Genomic DNA, 16,000 nt, shown 5'->3' with positions numbered 1-16,000 from the left:
GCTCCCACATGTGTGCTGGCCTCCCAGGCTGACACAGGCCCTGTGGCTGTACTGGCAGGAAGGACATCCAGCACATTTCCTCCCCCCTGACCCAGCTTCCCAATCACGGTTTAACTCTGGCTCGTGTGTCAAAGACACGTGAGGTTCACAAGCCCCATCCCAGCCCCTGTTTCTTCCCACTGCCGCCCTGGCTATCGCTCTCTCCATTACCAAGGCATCTCTGCTGAACATGCCAGCAACCAAACAAGTAACACTGCAGAGCACCAGAGGCGCTTCTCCTCCATCACCCTCCTCGTGGGGCAGGGATGTCCTCTCCTGGACCCCATGAGTCCAGGGTCATTGTGGGCAGCAGGTCAGGAGTGCAGAGAAGCACTTGTGGGCAGGCAGCCAGGTCACGGGCCAGCTCTGCTGGCTAAAGCAGGAGGCTGCAGACCCGTTTCAAGGGGTGCCTGGGAGGAAGTGAATGTGCTTCTCTAGAAGAGCAGGCTGGGGCAAGCTGCACCAGCCAGCACCTTGTGCGTGTCATGCATGCTCCAAAGGGAACTCAAGCACTGTTTTCTAGATCAAGTGAACAAAGGGTGCCAACAAAACCAGATAGAGTGGCACTGTCAGACCTCACCAACAGACACCTCTGCTGGCCACTACTAAAGCAAACGGAGGCTTCCACCAGACCTGCTGTGCCAGAGCATCAAATCCAACCAGGGCCACCATGGCCATCTCCCACACAATGTCAGCCCCAAGCTATCTGCAACAGAAATCTCCACCAATCCTTCTGACTTGTGACCATGTATAGGAACAGAATGATTCAAAACAAACAAAACAAACAAACAAAAAAAAAACAAACAAAAAAACCAAAACAAAACCAAAATCACAACCACCACAGAGCACCGAAGCCTGCTGCGTGCTCCTGTACAGTGCTGCAACACATGGAAGTACTGAGGCAAGCTGCTGCTCCTAAGTCAGCTTTGCTCCAGAAGGACATTGAAGGTAAACCACTGATAACGCAGGTATTAAATCAGCCAGTTGACAGCCCTTCCTCCCTCTCTCCTTGCATGTCACTGCAGAGTATCACCCCACAAATGTAGCTTTAGTGCTGTGGGAAGACCCCTCGGTCCTGGCAAAACCCATTCTGAGCGCTACACCAAAGTTTAGCCAGATCACTTGCAAAGAAGGATGGCTCTGGAAGCAGGGTGCTATACTGAAACCAGCAGAGCTACAGCACACCACGTGCCAATTTGTTCAGAAAAGGCAACCCAACCCACCTAGGCCTTCCCACAGGAGGAGTCCCCCAAACTGCAACACAAGCACATGCCCCGACAGAGGGAAGTTCAGCTAGGAGGATCTTCTGGGAACCTGCAATTACAGGATGAGCCTCTCTTTAGAAACATGTTGACACCTGACCATCATTTCCACAATCCTTCCATAAAAAAAACCAACTCCATGTATCTTGTGCAGTATTAGAATTGCCAACAGCAAACCTATTTTCACCAAACACCTCATGTCAGTTCATACACTATGCCCGCAAAAACTTCATGTATGCACCCACTTCTTTCAGCCAAGCAATCCAGATCGACCCTGACTCGATACTCCCTGCACAAAGAAGTCTGGTTGTTGATTTATTAAAGGCCAAATCCAGTTCCCATTTGTTCTAGTCACCAATAACTGTTGCCTAAATACACAAATAGCCACTTTAAGTTCTCACAGCACTGCATTAACTTCTTCAAAGCCTTTCTCTTAGCTCTCTTCTGACCTGCTCACACAGCTGTATCATTTGCTACTAGATGTTCAGGTTATCCAGTTATTTCAATGCAAGAAGAGCCTCTCAACTCCATTCAGAGAATGGCTGGACTCGATGATCCGGTCTCTTCCAACCTGGTTATTCTATGATTCTATGACCTGGACGTGTAGAATGAGTTTGGAATTGAAGTCTGGTCTCAAGTGAATAAAGGGACAAATGCAGAGCTGGTCACACAGAGAGCACACATCCAGAGCTTCACCCAACCCACCAGACAACTTCTTGCCCACGCAAAGCTCCACCTAGACAGCATTGCCAAGAGAGAGCCCAGCAGCTATCACCAAGGTTTCACCATCTCTTTCCCTGAGCTCCCTGTGTGCACGGCAAGCCAGGGATTTGACAAAGCCAGCAGCCTTAGCAGGAAGTCAGCAAAGGTTCCAATGCCAAAATGACCAGAGGATAAATAACATTTTAAAGACCATAGCGTAAATGCGCATCGTGGTTGGGAATGAACAAAGCTCACCACTCCCAACTGGAATTAGGGTAAGAGCAGAGCAAAAAGCCTTCCCAGCTCTCCTATTCGTTATCTGCCAGATCTACAGCAAGGCCACTCTACCTCTGTTAACCTGGTTACTGAGACAGGAGCAGAGCTCCTCTGAGAGGTGCACCACCATGAGGACACAATCCTCTGGCAGCACTCAAGTGTATTGCCATTTTCATTGAGATGATTTTTTTTTTTAAAAGCCCTTGCTGTTTGGAGCCGTAGGATTAAAACATCCAACCTGACCTAGACAGCACAGCTTTCTGCTAAAATGTGCGCTCCTTATTTAGCCAAACAAGCACTACCACTGAGGTGGTGTCAGAGATTCATTACAAAGTAGTTTCAAGTATGCAAAGAGCAACCTAACTCTATCCAAGCTGGCATTTGGCATTCCCCTGAGGATAATATCGTGCTATTCGAGCACAGCAAAAGGATCAGGTGTCATAATTTGGAAGGGAGAGCAGAGCATTGCAGTCCCAGTGCCCCCATTCCCAGCCCTGCTTTTTGCATTTGATTTGTCCTGCTGCTGCCCAATCCAGTGATCCCACAAGCAATCTCAGTTGAAAACCCCATGGCACCACAGGCAATAAACTGCTTAAAAGGAGAGTTGTGAGAGTAAGAAGGTGGTTGGTGAGAATCCTCCAGCGATGCCTCAGACCCGGCAATCTGGAACCAGAGGTCACAGCATAAGCAAGCACTGAAGCCCAGCAACCAAGGCCTGTGAGTCAGCTCCCAGGAGCTGCGTTGCATTCCCCAGCCTTCCTGAAACAAACAGTGCAGAACAGGGCAAAGGTCCAGCACAAAGCTGAAGGGCAAAGGTACAGGGGTAGGGAAAACACTAAGCTGCAGATTTTTGGAGCAATGAGTTCCAGTTACCCTCATCCTCCCCAACAAGACGGGAAGAGTTACTCAAATGTGAGCTGTGGGATCGGAACAAAACAGTATTTCAGAGAGGAAACGAGCAGAGGGAAGACTCCTGCTGCGATATGATCCCTGTTGCAACAAACAGCCAGAAGAGCTCTACAATTACATGCCACGACAGGGAGAATTGCTCAACACTTTGGAAATAGGTGTGTGCAGCACTATCGAGTTGGATATCCAAGAAGGTAGATACAAGCGTTTGCTCTAAACGCAAAGAAATGCCAAAGGTAAAATAAGCTTCCCATGCACCTTATCTCCTGTACTGGAGGCTGGTTTCAAGGAAAGCCCTATGGGGAGTTAGTCAGCAAGGGGTGAGAAGCTCATAAATGTTCCCCTGTCTTCTCCTCAGTGCCAGTAGCCAGCCCAGCCTCCGCTCTGGCATAAGCAACACAAGCTCCCTCTGAACAATAGGCAGCTAACCTCCTGTGCTTGCTGCGAGCAACTAAGGTGTGCCTTCTGGAAAGTACTGCTTACCCGCCCAGCACGCTTGCCAAATGGCAACCGAGAAACTCTACCGAAGAAATTAAAACACCTCCTGCATCTCCACTAGGAAACACGCCGCTTTCTCCTGTCTGAGCATTTGCAATCAGAGCAAAAACCAGCGTAAAAGTTACAGACAAAGCTCGACAATTGCAATGCAGTCATTAGAATGTCTGTGTTCTTACTTCCAAAATGTAAATGGCTTTAAAAATTAAGAAGTACCAAGTGCCTTGATGCAACATTTCTTGAACTGAATCCAGCAGGTTTTCAAAACGGGGTGCTGTTAACACCTGTCTGCACCAATGCTTGCATGAGCACCAGCCCTGGTGCAGGGCACAGCGGAGGAGTACAACATGTTCCAGAAGGTTGAGCTGCCTTAACTGCAAGCCACACTCCTCTACAGAAGAATTTCAGAAAATACTCCGAAATTGGTTTATAGCCAAAAGTGCAAAGCTTGTTTTGCCAGAAAATGTTTTCTTTGCTACTGCAGACACACACTACCACCATGCCTTTGCCAGTCAGGCTGCTGGTCACATTTATTTAAATGATAAGAAGAGAACATGCAGTAAGGAGGGGATAGTGACACAGACCTCGTTACTAGATCAGCAGAGAGTAAAAAATGAGGCATCATTACCAGCTCTGCCAGTGTCCCTCACAAGCAGTAAGCAGCGTCAATACAAGCCTGGCCACACTGGACAAGACCCATGTGTTACCTCAAGACCAAAGGATCCGCTTTGCTCTCTTGTACCCTGACCCTGAAATGTACACAAATAGAAACATAACACACATCTTGCCAAGACACCAGGAAAATTTTCTGGTGTGCCATTCCAGCCTCAGCCACTGCTTACAGCATCAGCAGTATCACTGTTGTCTAAAACTTGATCGCACGGTTGCCCCACTTACTGCCGCAACACTGTGCTTTTGGGAGGAGGGGTTAAGCAGCAAGTAAAGGGTTTGCCTCAATATACCTCCTTCCTGAAAAAGCAGGAACATTTCCTCAAACACCCTGCTACAGGCCTGACTGCCAAACTTAAGTGTAAAAATACTGCAGCAGGGAGGCAAGGCACCAACTTCTGAAGATAAATCCTAATGCATCAAAAATGCCACTGTCTTCAGTCCCTACATCAGTTCCCCAATGTGTTCAACTCTCCCACCTGCAGCGAGTCAAAGAGTTCAAAACAACCAGAGATGGATTTGCATTAAGCTCTTCCCTATCCATATTCAACCAGAAACTGCAGAAACTTACAAAGATCGTGAAGGTGCCTCTGTTTTCTCCAGGACAGAGCTCAACACCTTTTATAAGCGCCAGTTCCAACACACAGCCCATCACAGAACAGATGAGCACCTAAGGAGTAGGTCTTGTCCATTAAATCTGCTTTGCGGGTCTATAATTAATATAATCATTCTAAAAAAGAATCAGGGCTTTCAAAGCCTGTAAAACAAGTCATGGAAGGATCTCTTTATCTTTACAAAGCTGTCCTTGCTAGGCTACTACTAGGCTACTAGTCTCCTCACTGCCTCTGGCAGGATCAGCGCTGGAAACATTTCCTATCTCCAGAACACAAGCACTGCTCTGGGAACACTGCTGCATCACAAGCCACAGTTTTCTAAGCTCTGCTGAAAACCCAAAAGGATCCAATAGTGTCTTTCCAGAGTTTAAAAGCTCTTGATCTGCTTCAACAGTACAAAGGAGTCCTCTTCCCTAGCTGATCCTCCTGGAGGTCACTGACAACTAGTCTCACCTGCACTATCTTTCACACGATCTCAGGCTTCAGACCTGCTTTGTAGCACCTGCCAAAAGAACTGTCCACCCAAAGCAGCAAAGACATGACAGAAGCCTGCAAACTCTACATGAAGGCATTTGGGCAAAGGGCTGCCAGGCAAGGTCAGCTGCGAGCCCGCCTCTCTTGTGGGAGTTCACCAGCCATGTTTATTTTACACGTTTTCTCTTCTGCTAACGAGCTGGCAGCAAAAGAAACAGTGCCCCAAGAGAGGAGAGCCAAGCAGGAGCGTCTGGGGCACTGCAGGAACCAGTTGCAGCTGCCAAGCATCCCAAAACACACCACTAAACAATTCTATTATTTAAATACTTTTGGGAACACCAAGACAATCGTGTTGGGCCTAAGAAAATTCTGAGTGTTGCAGCATCACTCCCTAACCCCACCATAGGGTGGACATGCTACTGATGCACCCTCTCCTCCAAAAATCTCATCTCAGGAGTCACAAAAGCCTCCCTCTTGTATTGGGCACATTGCCCCGTGTCTGCCAACTCTGACGAGCCACCCACCTTTCTCACAGGCCTGGTAATGAAACTGGACAAGTCTTAGATGGGTGCCTCACACAGGACCATGTGACCTTACAGTTTTGCATCTTTTGATGTATTTTTAAGAACTGCTACCCAAGAAAGCAGAGCAATGGAGCGCAGCTTTCACACAAGGGAGCCATATGCCCATCTCCATGTCATACCGCAAGAGGCAAACCCGGACAGCAACGCTGTCCTGGATTTTGTTACGCTCATGTCACCGTGTACAATGAGAAATCACCGAACACCCTGAACACGGACTTTTAACTGGCACTATGAGCTTCTCCTCTATACTTCCCATTAAGACGACAACTTTCCACGTGGAAACTGCAGAGCCGTCCACGTTGTAAAGATCAATACCTCTGGTGAATCACCACGCTAAGCAGTAACAGTTCTTGCAAAATGCTAGCACATACAGTAACTGGAAATCTGATGTCATATCTGGCACTGCGATTCCCGAGCTAACCGAAAAATTAGGAGTCTTTCCCAAACAAGACGCCGAATGAAAACTTCCATGCTTTCCTCTCGGTAGGGATCCGCTCCAGGCAGGTGCGAGCAGCACCTACCCCACCCTCGAGGAAAGCGTGTTCTGCAAAGACGGCCTGTGCCGGTGACCACAACGGGCTGCGGAGGTGGTGTGGACAGCCTCCCCCCGGTTCCCCTCTCCCACTCCGTTTTAGGACTCTCCCCCTTCAATTCCCGGGCCGGAGCCGCCATGAGTCGGCAGAGAAAGGCGGCGCGGCCTTACTCCGGGGGAGCCGCCGCCGCACACGTGGGCAGCGCCAGGCCGCGAGAGGGGCCTTCTTCCCTCCTCCTCGTCGTCCTCCTCCCCTCCCGGGGGGCCGGCGCCGGGGAGCGGCCGCGCTTTCCCGGGGGGGAAGCGACCACGTTGCCTGCGCCGCGGCGGAATGCTGGGAACGGGGCGGGGGGGGGGGGGGCCGCGTGCCCAGCGACAGGGCCCGAGCGCCCCCCCCCAACCCCAGCCCCGCCGCCTCATGGCCGCTGCCCGCGCTCCCCTCCCCCGCACACGCGCCGCTCGCCTCATGGCCGGGGACGGCGGCGGCGCCGCCGCTTCCCCCCCCCCACCCCTCACAACGACCTCTCCGAGCCCCTCCCCGCAGGCCGCGGTCCCCACGCTGTTGCCGCATGGCGCGGCCGCCGGGGTGCGGTCGGCGGCCAACACCCCCCCCCCCCCCCCCACCACACACACACACCCTTCACCGCCCCCCGAGCTCCCACCTGGCGGCGACTGCCCGTTGACGGCCGCGTTCTTCGTCCAGGGGTTCACCTTGGGCGGCGGGGCCTCGATGAACTCGCGCCGCCCCGCGCCGCCCGCCTCGCCGCCGCCGTCGTCCCCCTCACCGCCCGCCCGCAGCAGGCTCTCCTTCTCCTGGTTGTTGCTCTCCTCTTTCTGCTGCTTGGCGCTGGGCGGCCGCGGCGCGGCGGGGCCGCCGTCGGGCCCCATGGGCGGCTCGCCCTTCTCCCGGCCGCCGTCCTGCGGCGGCTTCAGCACCAGGGCGCGCTCCTCGCCGGGCAGCAGCGGCGCGCCGGGCAGCAGCGCCTCCACCTGCGTCGCCATCCGCGCGCGCGCGCCGCCCCGGCTACGCGGAGGAAACTCCCGTTACCGCCGCCGCGCGCGCGTGCCCCCCCCACCCCCCCCGGCTCCGGCCGCCGCCGCCGCCGCCGCAATATGGAGCCGCGCGGGGACCACGCGACTGCCGCGGGGGCGCGCGCCGCGCCGGCCAGGGGAGGGGCGGGGCCGGGGCGGCGCGCGCCCCCGCGGGGCGGCCGGCGGCGCGCACGTGCCTGATGCAACGCGCGGGGCGGGGCAAGAGCGTCAACTGAAGGGGGCGGGGCCTAAAGGGAGGGGGCGGGGCTTAAAGGGGGCGGGTCGCTTAAAGGGGCCGCGCGGCGTGGGGGTTGGTGCTTTAATCGTAGAATCGTGGAATCGGTAGGTTGGGAAAGGCGTCTTAGATCATCCAACCGTTCCTGTGCCCCATCCCTGGAGGTGTCCAAGGCCAGGTTGGATGGGGCCTTGGGCAGCCTGATCCAATGGGAGGTGTCCCTGCCCATGGCAGGGGGGTTGGGACTGAGTGATCTTTAAGTTCCTTTCCAACCCAAACTATTCTATGGTTCTATAATTCTGTGATTCTATCTGCCATTAAACCATGTCCTTGAGTACCTCGTCTACTTGTCTTTTAAACACCTCCAGGGATGGTGACTTCACCACCTCCCTGGGCAGCCTGTTCCGGTGCCCGATGACCCTTTCTGTGAAATTTTTTTCCCGTTATCCAGCCTGAACCTCCCCTGGCAGAGCTTGAGGCCATTCCCTCTTGTCCTGTCACTTGCGAGAAGAGGCCAGCACCCTCCTCTCTACAACCTCCTTTCAGGTAGTTGTAGAGAGCAGGAAGGTCTCCTCAGCCTCCTCTTCTCAAGGCTAAATCAACCCCAGTTCCCTCAGCTACTTGTGCTCATAAGACTTGTTCTCCATCCCCTTCACCAGCTTAAGGGGAGAACGGGGCTGCTGGTTTGGGGGGTCCGGGCCTCCCCACTCCCCTAGAGCCCCTGAACCCCGGGAGTCGTTCATGAGAACCAGGGAGCAGTGGCTGCAGTGGTGGGTGTTGCTACACGCATCAACCTAGAGCCCAGAGAAGGGGATGCTCCCGGGTACCCATGCCTTGGGATAACGGATGTGTTGTGGTGGGTGTCCTAGGGAAACCATCCTTCCCTGGGAAAACCTCTTCCTGTGTCCTGAGCCCAGCAAGACCCAGCTGAGGAGGTTAAAATATTGGCTTGGTCTCCAGCTGGTGGATTCTAACTCATTCATCCACTATCATCCTCAGAATTTGTCCCCTAATTCTTACGACCAGCAAGACAGAGTCCAAACCCTGTGTGTCAGGGCACACGAATCGCACACAGTGGAAAGGCACCTTGTACTGCCAATATCATTCAGCACAACCTGTGTAATTCACAGCAGCCCTCAGTCAGGGCCTTTTTTGTTCATAACAAGCCTTTCCTGGCTTTTTCTGTAGGAGTGAGCATGCTGCCTCACTTCTTCCCAGAAAGGTTCATCTGGAAGCCTGAAGTGTCCTGCAGTCCCAGCGAGCCATCTGTGCACACCCAGCAGGAGACCCACTGGCCTGATGAGGCACTGAAGACGTAGATCCCACATGATGGTGCGTGGAGAAGCATGAAAAGCTGATTTCACAGCAAAGCTGTTAGGAGGAAAGAAGAGGGTGAGAGGCAAACGTGACCTTGGTACTCCATTCAGAAGGGTAACAGCATCAGGGGTCTGGAGGATTCACAGAGGGAGTCTCAGGCTGTCGGCGATGCTTTACTGAGACCACCTCAGCTCCCTGCCTCCCTCGGTACCCAGCCTCTTAACTCAGAGAGCACCCATCTGTGCTGCAGCCTAAGGGACCACCAGCATGTGCCACAAGCCACATACATTTCAGAATTTGGACAGTAAAATGCCAAAAGGAAGTTTATATATAACTCCAAAAGAGCCGGCTGCTGACCTGGCTGAATTCCCAGAGGGGCTGCTCTGATACCTGAGTTGTATTAACACAAGCCATGTCCTGTACTCCGTACAGCCCAGTCCCATATTTGCTAGGGGGTCATTGTGCGCCTTGCAAGCACAGCTCAGGGGCTCCACAACTCGTGTTGGTTTGGGCTGCCTTCCCTGCCAGCCAGGTTCGCACCTTTACCCTCTCTAGTAGAAGGTCCTTGGATGGGGAACACAGCCCATTGCTGGTCGAGGAAGGTGGCTGCAGCCAGGGCATGTGCAGCCCAGTGGGGTTACTGTTCCATTCCCCAGATTCCCCAGCGTTCCTGCGCAGCGTTCCTTCAGGACACTGCTCTGCCTACCGCGTGAGTGGGAAGGAGCCCACAGTGGCCGAGAGCCAAACTGGCTCCAGAGCTGCCAGGCAGGAGAGAGCTGGGTGACTCTCAGCATCCATGCTCGCTTAGTGGCCAGCCAGGCCAAATGTCAGCAGAGTTTTAAATGTTAGAAAATAAACGCATGGGTGAGGGAGGAGAAAGGGAAGTGTTCATGCAACCTTTCTCCATCACTCACAGGGCAAATAGCCTTGGCAGGTCTCACACACCCATCCTTCAAGTGAAGGAAAGCTGAGACCACACCAGCTCCAGCTAGTGTGAAAACGCTGGTCACTTCTAGCACGCTCTACACAGCCCACTCTTTCTTTGGTGTCCACACCTCTGCCGGACCCATCTTTCCCTCCTCTGCTCAGCACATACGGCACTGGGATATTCTGCTCTTCAGCTCCAGGGACTTGCTGAGAAGCAGCCAAGAAGTAACGACATTTCTGCAGCGCAGTTTACCAGTAGCAAACTCAGTTCTGTTTCTCCAAATTCAATAAAAAACCCTACCAATCATCCCCAAGCTGTTTCTCTGCCTCTTCCTTCACCCTGGCTCTGTCCTGGTGCCTGCCTGGGCCATGCCAAGTGGCTCCATGTGCTGCTGCCCTTCCCTGTGCCAGCCCTGGGCAGGCTGGAGGAAGCAGTCTCCGGGGAAACCCCTCCGCTGAGCAGTGATTTGGGCAGGAGCTCCTCACCTCCTTTGCTCCGTGTACAATAACTTACTTATTTCTCCCTGGCTGATGCATGGCTTGCATATTTATCACAAGTGCCTGGCTGTTTTAAAGCTAGCCTGGAGGTTTAAGGATGTTTGGATGGGGCCATTGACCTCACCTGGGGTCCCGACTCTCCTTCTGGGAACAGCTTCAATTCAGTGGTCTGGAGCAAGGGATGGCAGTAGAGGAGAAGCACAGCACAGCCAAGGTGGCCAATATACCCCTTACCTCCACCATCCTGTTTGGGGGGTAGCTCAGCCCCTTTCCCAGGTTCCACTCGCCTAATTTTGTCTGTATTCGCACAAGCTCCATGTTGTGACCCAAGGGAAAAGGCTGAGCTGTAGAACCAGGAGAAAGCACTCATTCCTGCAGGTTTCTGCTGGAGATACCTCCTCCAACCCTTTAACTTCCAACCTTCTTTAACCCAGCTTTTAACCTCTCCTTGCTCAGGGTTTTTAACGCCAGAGCTCATGCCCCTGCTCTGGGAAGAGGAGCTGTGCACAAAAGCATGACATGCAGCCAGAGCAGCAAACCTTTTGCTTCTCCTGCTGGTGTAAGAGGATAAGGATACACCAAGTGCTCATGGATAGTCCCATAGGCTTTTTCTGTCTGCAGCCATGTGATCTGGAAAAATGGAAAATACTCACTGTCTCCAAGATAAATGCGCTTGGACCATGCCAGCAAAGCATATGAGTGATCAGCATGAAGAGGGAATGCCTTCGTGCTAGTAAGTAATTTTCAACCTACGTAATAAAACAGCAGACACTAATGAGTTCCATTACATCCCCATTAAAAAGTGCTTTCACTTAGCAGGACTCCACAGCCCAGGGTCTTGGGCTCGGCAGTTTGATGTTGCAGCCCAGCTGTAGGCACCGTGCTGCCACTCACGCCAAGCATGGGGTCGACACCAGCTCCCATCAGCTCCGCAGGTCCTCTGGCCCCTCGCTGCTTCCACCCATTAGGAAGTGGTGCTGCATGGATATTCCTATTGAAAATTTCAATTTAAATGAGAGTAAATATCCTGTAATTAAAAGTCTTAAGTTTGATGTGCAGTTTTTGCAAATTTTTAATAAATAGATTGGAAGGGGGAATATCTAATGATACACAACTACTTTTATCATCACAAGTTTTTCCTCCAAAAGCCACTTTTCATGTAGGACTCTGCCAAAGCTAGTAACTGACCTTATCTGCTCAAGAAAAATTCTGACTCCCACCATTTCTTAGTTATTGATGACATTGGCTGTAGAAAGCAATACCTCCTCTCGACCAGAATTTCCCACCTTGCATATTTCACTGTAGATATACCAGTCCAAGGTCACTTAACGTGTCCCCTAGATCATTTCAGTTTCCAGGTGCTCATGAAAACACAGCATAAATTGACCACTGAAGCTGATATTTTCTTTGATGAATATTTACCATTCATGCCACACCTCTGCCATCAGAAATTTCAGAAAAAACATTTCAGACACTTTTACAAAGAGATCTAAATGCTGTAGCATCCTTCTTCAAAATGCCTTAAGCTCTTTATGCTTTAGATGAGACACCCTTCATCCCTCCCAGATCCCAACTGCCCACTGCAGCCCTGGAGGCCTGTGGCTCAGCCCAACCAGGGATGTGCCATTCCCACAAAGAAACGAAGCACGCTGGCAGTGTGCTGGGAGTCCCAGGAGTCCGTGTTTCTCTGCCATCAGCACCTTGTGCCAGAGCTGACTGACATCTTTCTGCCTCGTGCCTAATGTGCAGGGAGGCACCAGCCAGCAGCTGCTCTACACAGCTCTATTAATTCAAGTGATGGCAGCTTATGCAGGTGCCCTAAAAGCTCCCGGAGCCTCCAGGTGAGAATCAGTAAGATTTACAGGTGGAATTGCTAGGATATTTTCCTCTAAGCACCTAAGGATAATTAACAGCCAAAAGGCTTGGAGTCAGCCACCAAAGTTATGAAATACTAAATCAGAGGCAGCTCCCAGCAGCTTCGTTCACTCCCTTTGCAGGTTGTACGTTCATGATAAAACCATCAGCCACGCATGGCCGCAAATTCTCTCTTTTCCCATGGGACTCCTGCTCCTTTCAGTGGCTGGCAGTTATTTAAATATTGTTTTACCCCTCTGCAGTCAAAGCAAAGCCCTGGGCTTTGCCATTCAAATCTTACCCTGAGCCACAGCACAATTGCATCCTAAAATGAGTGTCTCTCTGGCAGACAGCATGCTAGGATACATGCACTGCACCGGTGTGTGTGGATCCGATGGGTGCTGATCTCCTCCTTGACTTTTGAGGGCACGGGGCATCCTACCATGATGCTTTTCTTCTCACTTTTGCAGCCACATTGACTCTGGCGTCAGGCACAAGCATCCAGCAGTCCAGGCTCCAATGGGCATCACAGGGCTACCAGGGGAGGAGGAACCAGGCAGGAAACCCCTTCAGGAGCCAATCCTGAATGGTAGGGACGAACCGCCTGGGCATTTAGGTCTCCTCCTGACACCCACAGCGGAGGGGCTGCACACACACAGTCCCTCCCCAGCCCAGCCTGGCTGCCTGCTCTGAGCATCAGCCATCACCCCACCTGTGACAAAGAACCCTGGGAGTGGACAACATGTTTGTGACAAAGAGCTGCTTCGTGCTTGTGAACAAAGGGGTCAGAAGGGGGGCAGCCCCTGGCTCTGCCTGATCCCTGGGTACGACTAAATGACCTCTCCTTAACTGTGGGCATGTGTTACACCGGGATGTGCTCCCAGTGAGGATGAGGATCTCCCACTACCAGCTTTTCTGTTCCTGTCCCTGCTCCTTTTGCAGGAAGGTTTCTGCGCCGAGCTGGTTTTTGTGGCTTTCCTGCCCACACTGTCTCCATCCTTCACAAATAGTCCCCCAGCAGCCAGCACGGCTCTCCCACTGCACCCAGCGCCTAAGGTGCAGGAAGGGGACCTGCTTTGAGCATCCCCTCCTCTTCGCTTGCGCCCTGCAGTGAGCCAGCTCTCTGGCTGTAACTCCCACCCAGCCTCGCCAGCTTTGTGTTTGCTTTCCCAAATATTTTGCTAGTGCAAAGGAAACATCAGCGTGCTGAATCAGGAGCTGAGCCACCTCCACCTCTGAGCTGATGGCCTATGAAGTGGGAGAGCTGATAAACTGGAAGCAAAGCAATGTCAAAGCGTAGAGCAGCACACACTATTCTACCCCCTGCCAGCCTGTCTTGATGCCACCAAATCAAGCTGGGGACAGTCCCCTTAGCCAGAACACTGGCACTGCCACTGAGCCTGCTGCAGCCTCTCAATAACACCCAGTCAGCAGCTGATCAGTGAGTCGGAGGTAAAAAGGGCTTCACTAAAGTGCAGTGCCAGCACCCAGCCATGGCCACCATTGTACAAGCACGGTCTGTGGGACACAGGCAGGGGGATTAAGAGATCTGTGTCAGCAACAGACCTGTGTATACAAACATGGCAGCTAAAAGGGCTCATGTTTGAGCTTTGTCCACAGGGAGGTCGCTGGGGATGGGAATGGGTTGTGGAGGGCTGGATGTGCAGCGTCTGTGACAGCTGAGCAGCCAGAGGAGTGATGGGGATTGGGACTGCAGAATGGCAAGTGGAACATCCCCAATCCCCTGGCTCCTCTCCCTGCAGTGACCTGGACTGGGGATGTCAGATAATGCTGTAGTGTCTGGAAGGTTGTAGGGAGCTCCCTGGCTCTGTAATGTCCCTCGGGAGGGCTGGAGAACCTCATCTTATTCTGGAGATGGGAGAAATAGAAAGGAATCGCTCCATTGGTGGTTTAAAAGAGTCATCCAAAGCCCTTGCTGTAGGAAAGGCTCATCAAGATCAGTAGCTGCAAAGGCATCGGTCAGAGTATCTCTAATTAACCCCAGAATATAGCATGTCTGCTTTGCCAGCCCCAGGGGGCAAGCAAGACTATCGAAGGCTCATGGATACACTCCTGTAAAGCATCCAGGAGGATCCCAAAACCACTGCCCATGGAGAGCCACTGGCACAAGAATCCAAGCTGCAAGAGGCCCTGTTTTATGACTCTATTCTTGCCCTTGCCTCTTCTGCCCCTGTGCTTCCCAGCTAGCTCTGAGGTTCTTGACAGCCAAGCAAGCAACGAGGGAAAGACAGACCCACCTCAGGGAAATGACAAATTTTCTGCCTCTGATGCTGTCAGTTGAAATTAATGCGAGATGGGAAGTTTAATTGCAAAGCTGGGAATGGAGTGGTTGTGTTCTGCACTGATGGATTCATTTTTACAATTATATCAAGCAATATCAATTATATTAACCAAATGAAGTAGTCCTGATGATGCTAGTTTATGGAGTTTTTTCCAGTAGTGACAGCTACTGACCAGCTCCAGCCCCACTGGGTGAACGGAACCTCAGTCCAGAAAGGCAGAATTTGCAGGTGGGTTTTAGTATATTTTGGCTGCCCGTTTTCACAATGATACAAGAGCTTTCGCTCATCTGGTGAAACGGACACTGCTGACCTGTAAGGGAGTCTGACCGCATGCCAGGTTGGTTGTTAGACTTTGAAGTTAAATCATGAGCAAAATGAATGCAACATGAAGCTGTATACAGCCAGAGCCAGGATTTCTCACCTGTGTTTCAGTCCATCTGATTTTCCTGCTTCTTAGCTAACCTGTTTGCTCCTAGACACATTTTCATCAGACAGAAAGCACGGCCAGGACTTCAGAGATGAAACAGCAGAAGCCAGACAGGAGCTCATCCTCTTCAGAAAGAGACACTTTTCAGGTCTTCTCTATCCTCAGAAAATTAAAAGCGTAAGGAAAAACACATATTGCCCCTTTCCACCCCTGCAAGTTGCTGCTAAGCTCCTGCTCCCACAGCAAAATCTTCTCTCTGTTTCAGTAGAAACAGCACAAGGTCAGCACAGGACCACCTCAAGGCATCACCGAGGGCTTTCCAGCTCTCCAGAAACCCTTGACAGCGATTTATGTCCTAAATCAACATCACCCCACGAGTCTGCCAGGCAAGAGAGACCTTTTTACATTTGAAACAGGTTTTTCTGAGGTTACTTCCAGTCTACAGCCTTATCTTATTATTTTGTAATTCCTCTCCTAAAGAGGCAAAACCAAAGCTTGTGCCAAACCAAAACATCCCTGCAGTTTATCTGAGTTGGGAGGAGCACATGATGGTGGCTCAGAGCCTGGAGTGAGATGACAGCTGGAGCCCATAGAGCAGCTGGGCATGGTTAACGCTGGTGGGGCATGAAACCTCCTCAGTACAACATGAGAGAAGGACAAAAGCCACATTAGAGGCTGTTTTGACTTTCACTCCTGCCTGCTGGGACAGGGCCATTATAGAGGAAAACCCAGGGCAGCATCAGTCCTTCTGCATACATCCATCCCCTCTTGTACTTGCCAGATCACCAGCTCCCCAATTCCTCTTCCCAGCAGCTCCCAAGGCAGTTTTTCCTGGCACGCTCCCTCTGGCA

General features: G+C 52.0%; 1 protein-coding gene and 1 long non-coding RNA gene across 3 annotated transcripts in view; both read right to left on the bottom strand.

Annotated features, from left to right (window-relative positions):
- The window catches only part of LARP1 (La ribonucleoprotein 1, translational regulator), a 46,607-nt gene extending 39,004 nt beyond the window's left edge, over positions 1–7,603 (bottom strand). For both annotated transcript variants that reach the window (XM_069869191.1, XM_069869192.1), the window contains exon 1: positions 7,219–7,603. In XM_069869191.1, coding sequence (XP_069725292.1) covers positions 7,219–7,558 — 340 coding nt within the window. In that variant the 5' untranslated portion in view covers positions 7,559–7,603. The remainder of the gene's footprint in view (positions 1–7,218) is intronic.
- Positions 7,604–11,253: 3,650 nt separating this feature from the next.
- Positions 11,254–15,347, bottom strand: LOC138726946 (uncharacterized). Its single transcript, XR_011338501.1, has 3 exons — positions 15,144–15,347; positions 11,460–11,556; positions 11,254–11,314 (listed from the first exon to the last, which is right to left on the bottom strand). It is a non-coding gene; the product is annotated as an uncharacterized lncRNA (long non-coding RNA).
- Between the last annotated feature and the right edge of the window lie 653 nt (positions 15,348–16,000).

This window comes from Phaenicophaeus curvirostris, chromosome 15 (assembly GCF_032191515.1).
Source record: "Phaenicophaeus curvirostris isolate KB17595 chromosome 15, BPBGC_Pcur_1.0, whole genome shotgun sequence".
Classification (NCBI taxonomy): Eukaryota; Metazoa; Chordata; class Aves; order Cuculiformes; family Cuculidae; genus Phaenicophaeus; species Phaenicophaeus curvirostris.
The sequence above is the reverse complement of the archived record's forward strand: the minus strand, read 5'-3'. Positions and strand labels throughout refer to the sequence as shown.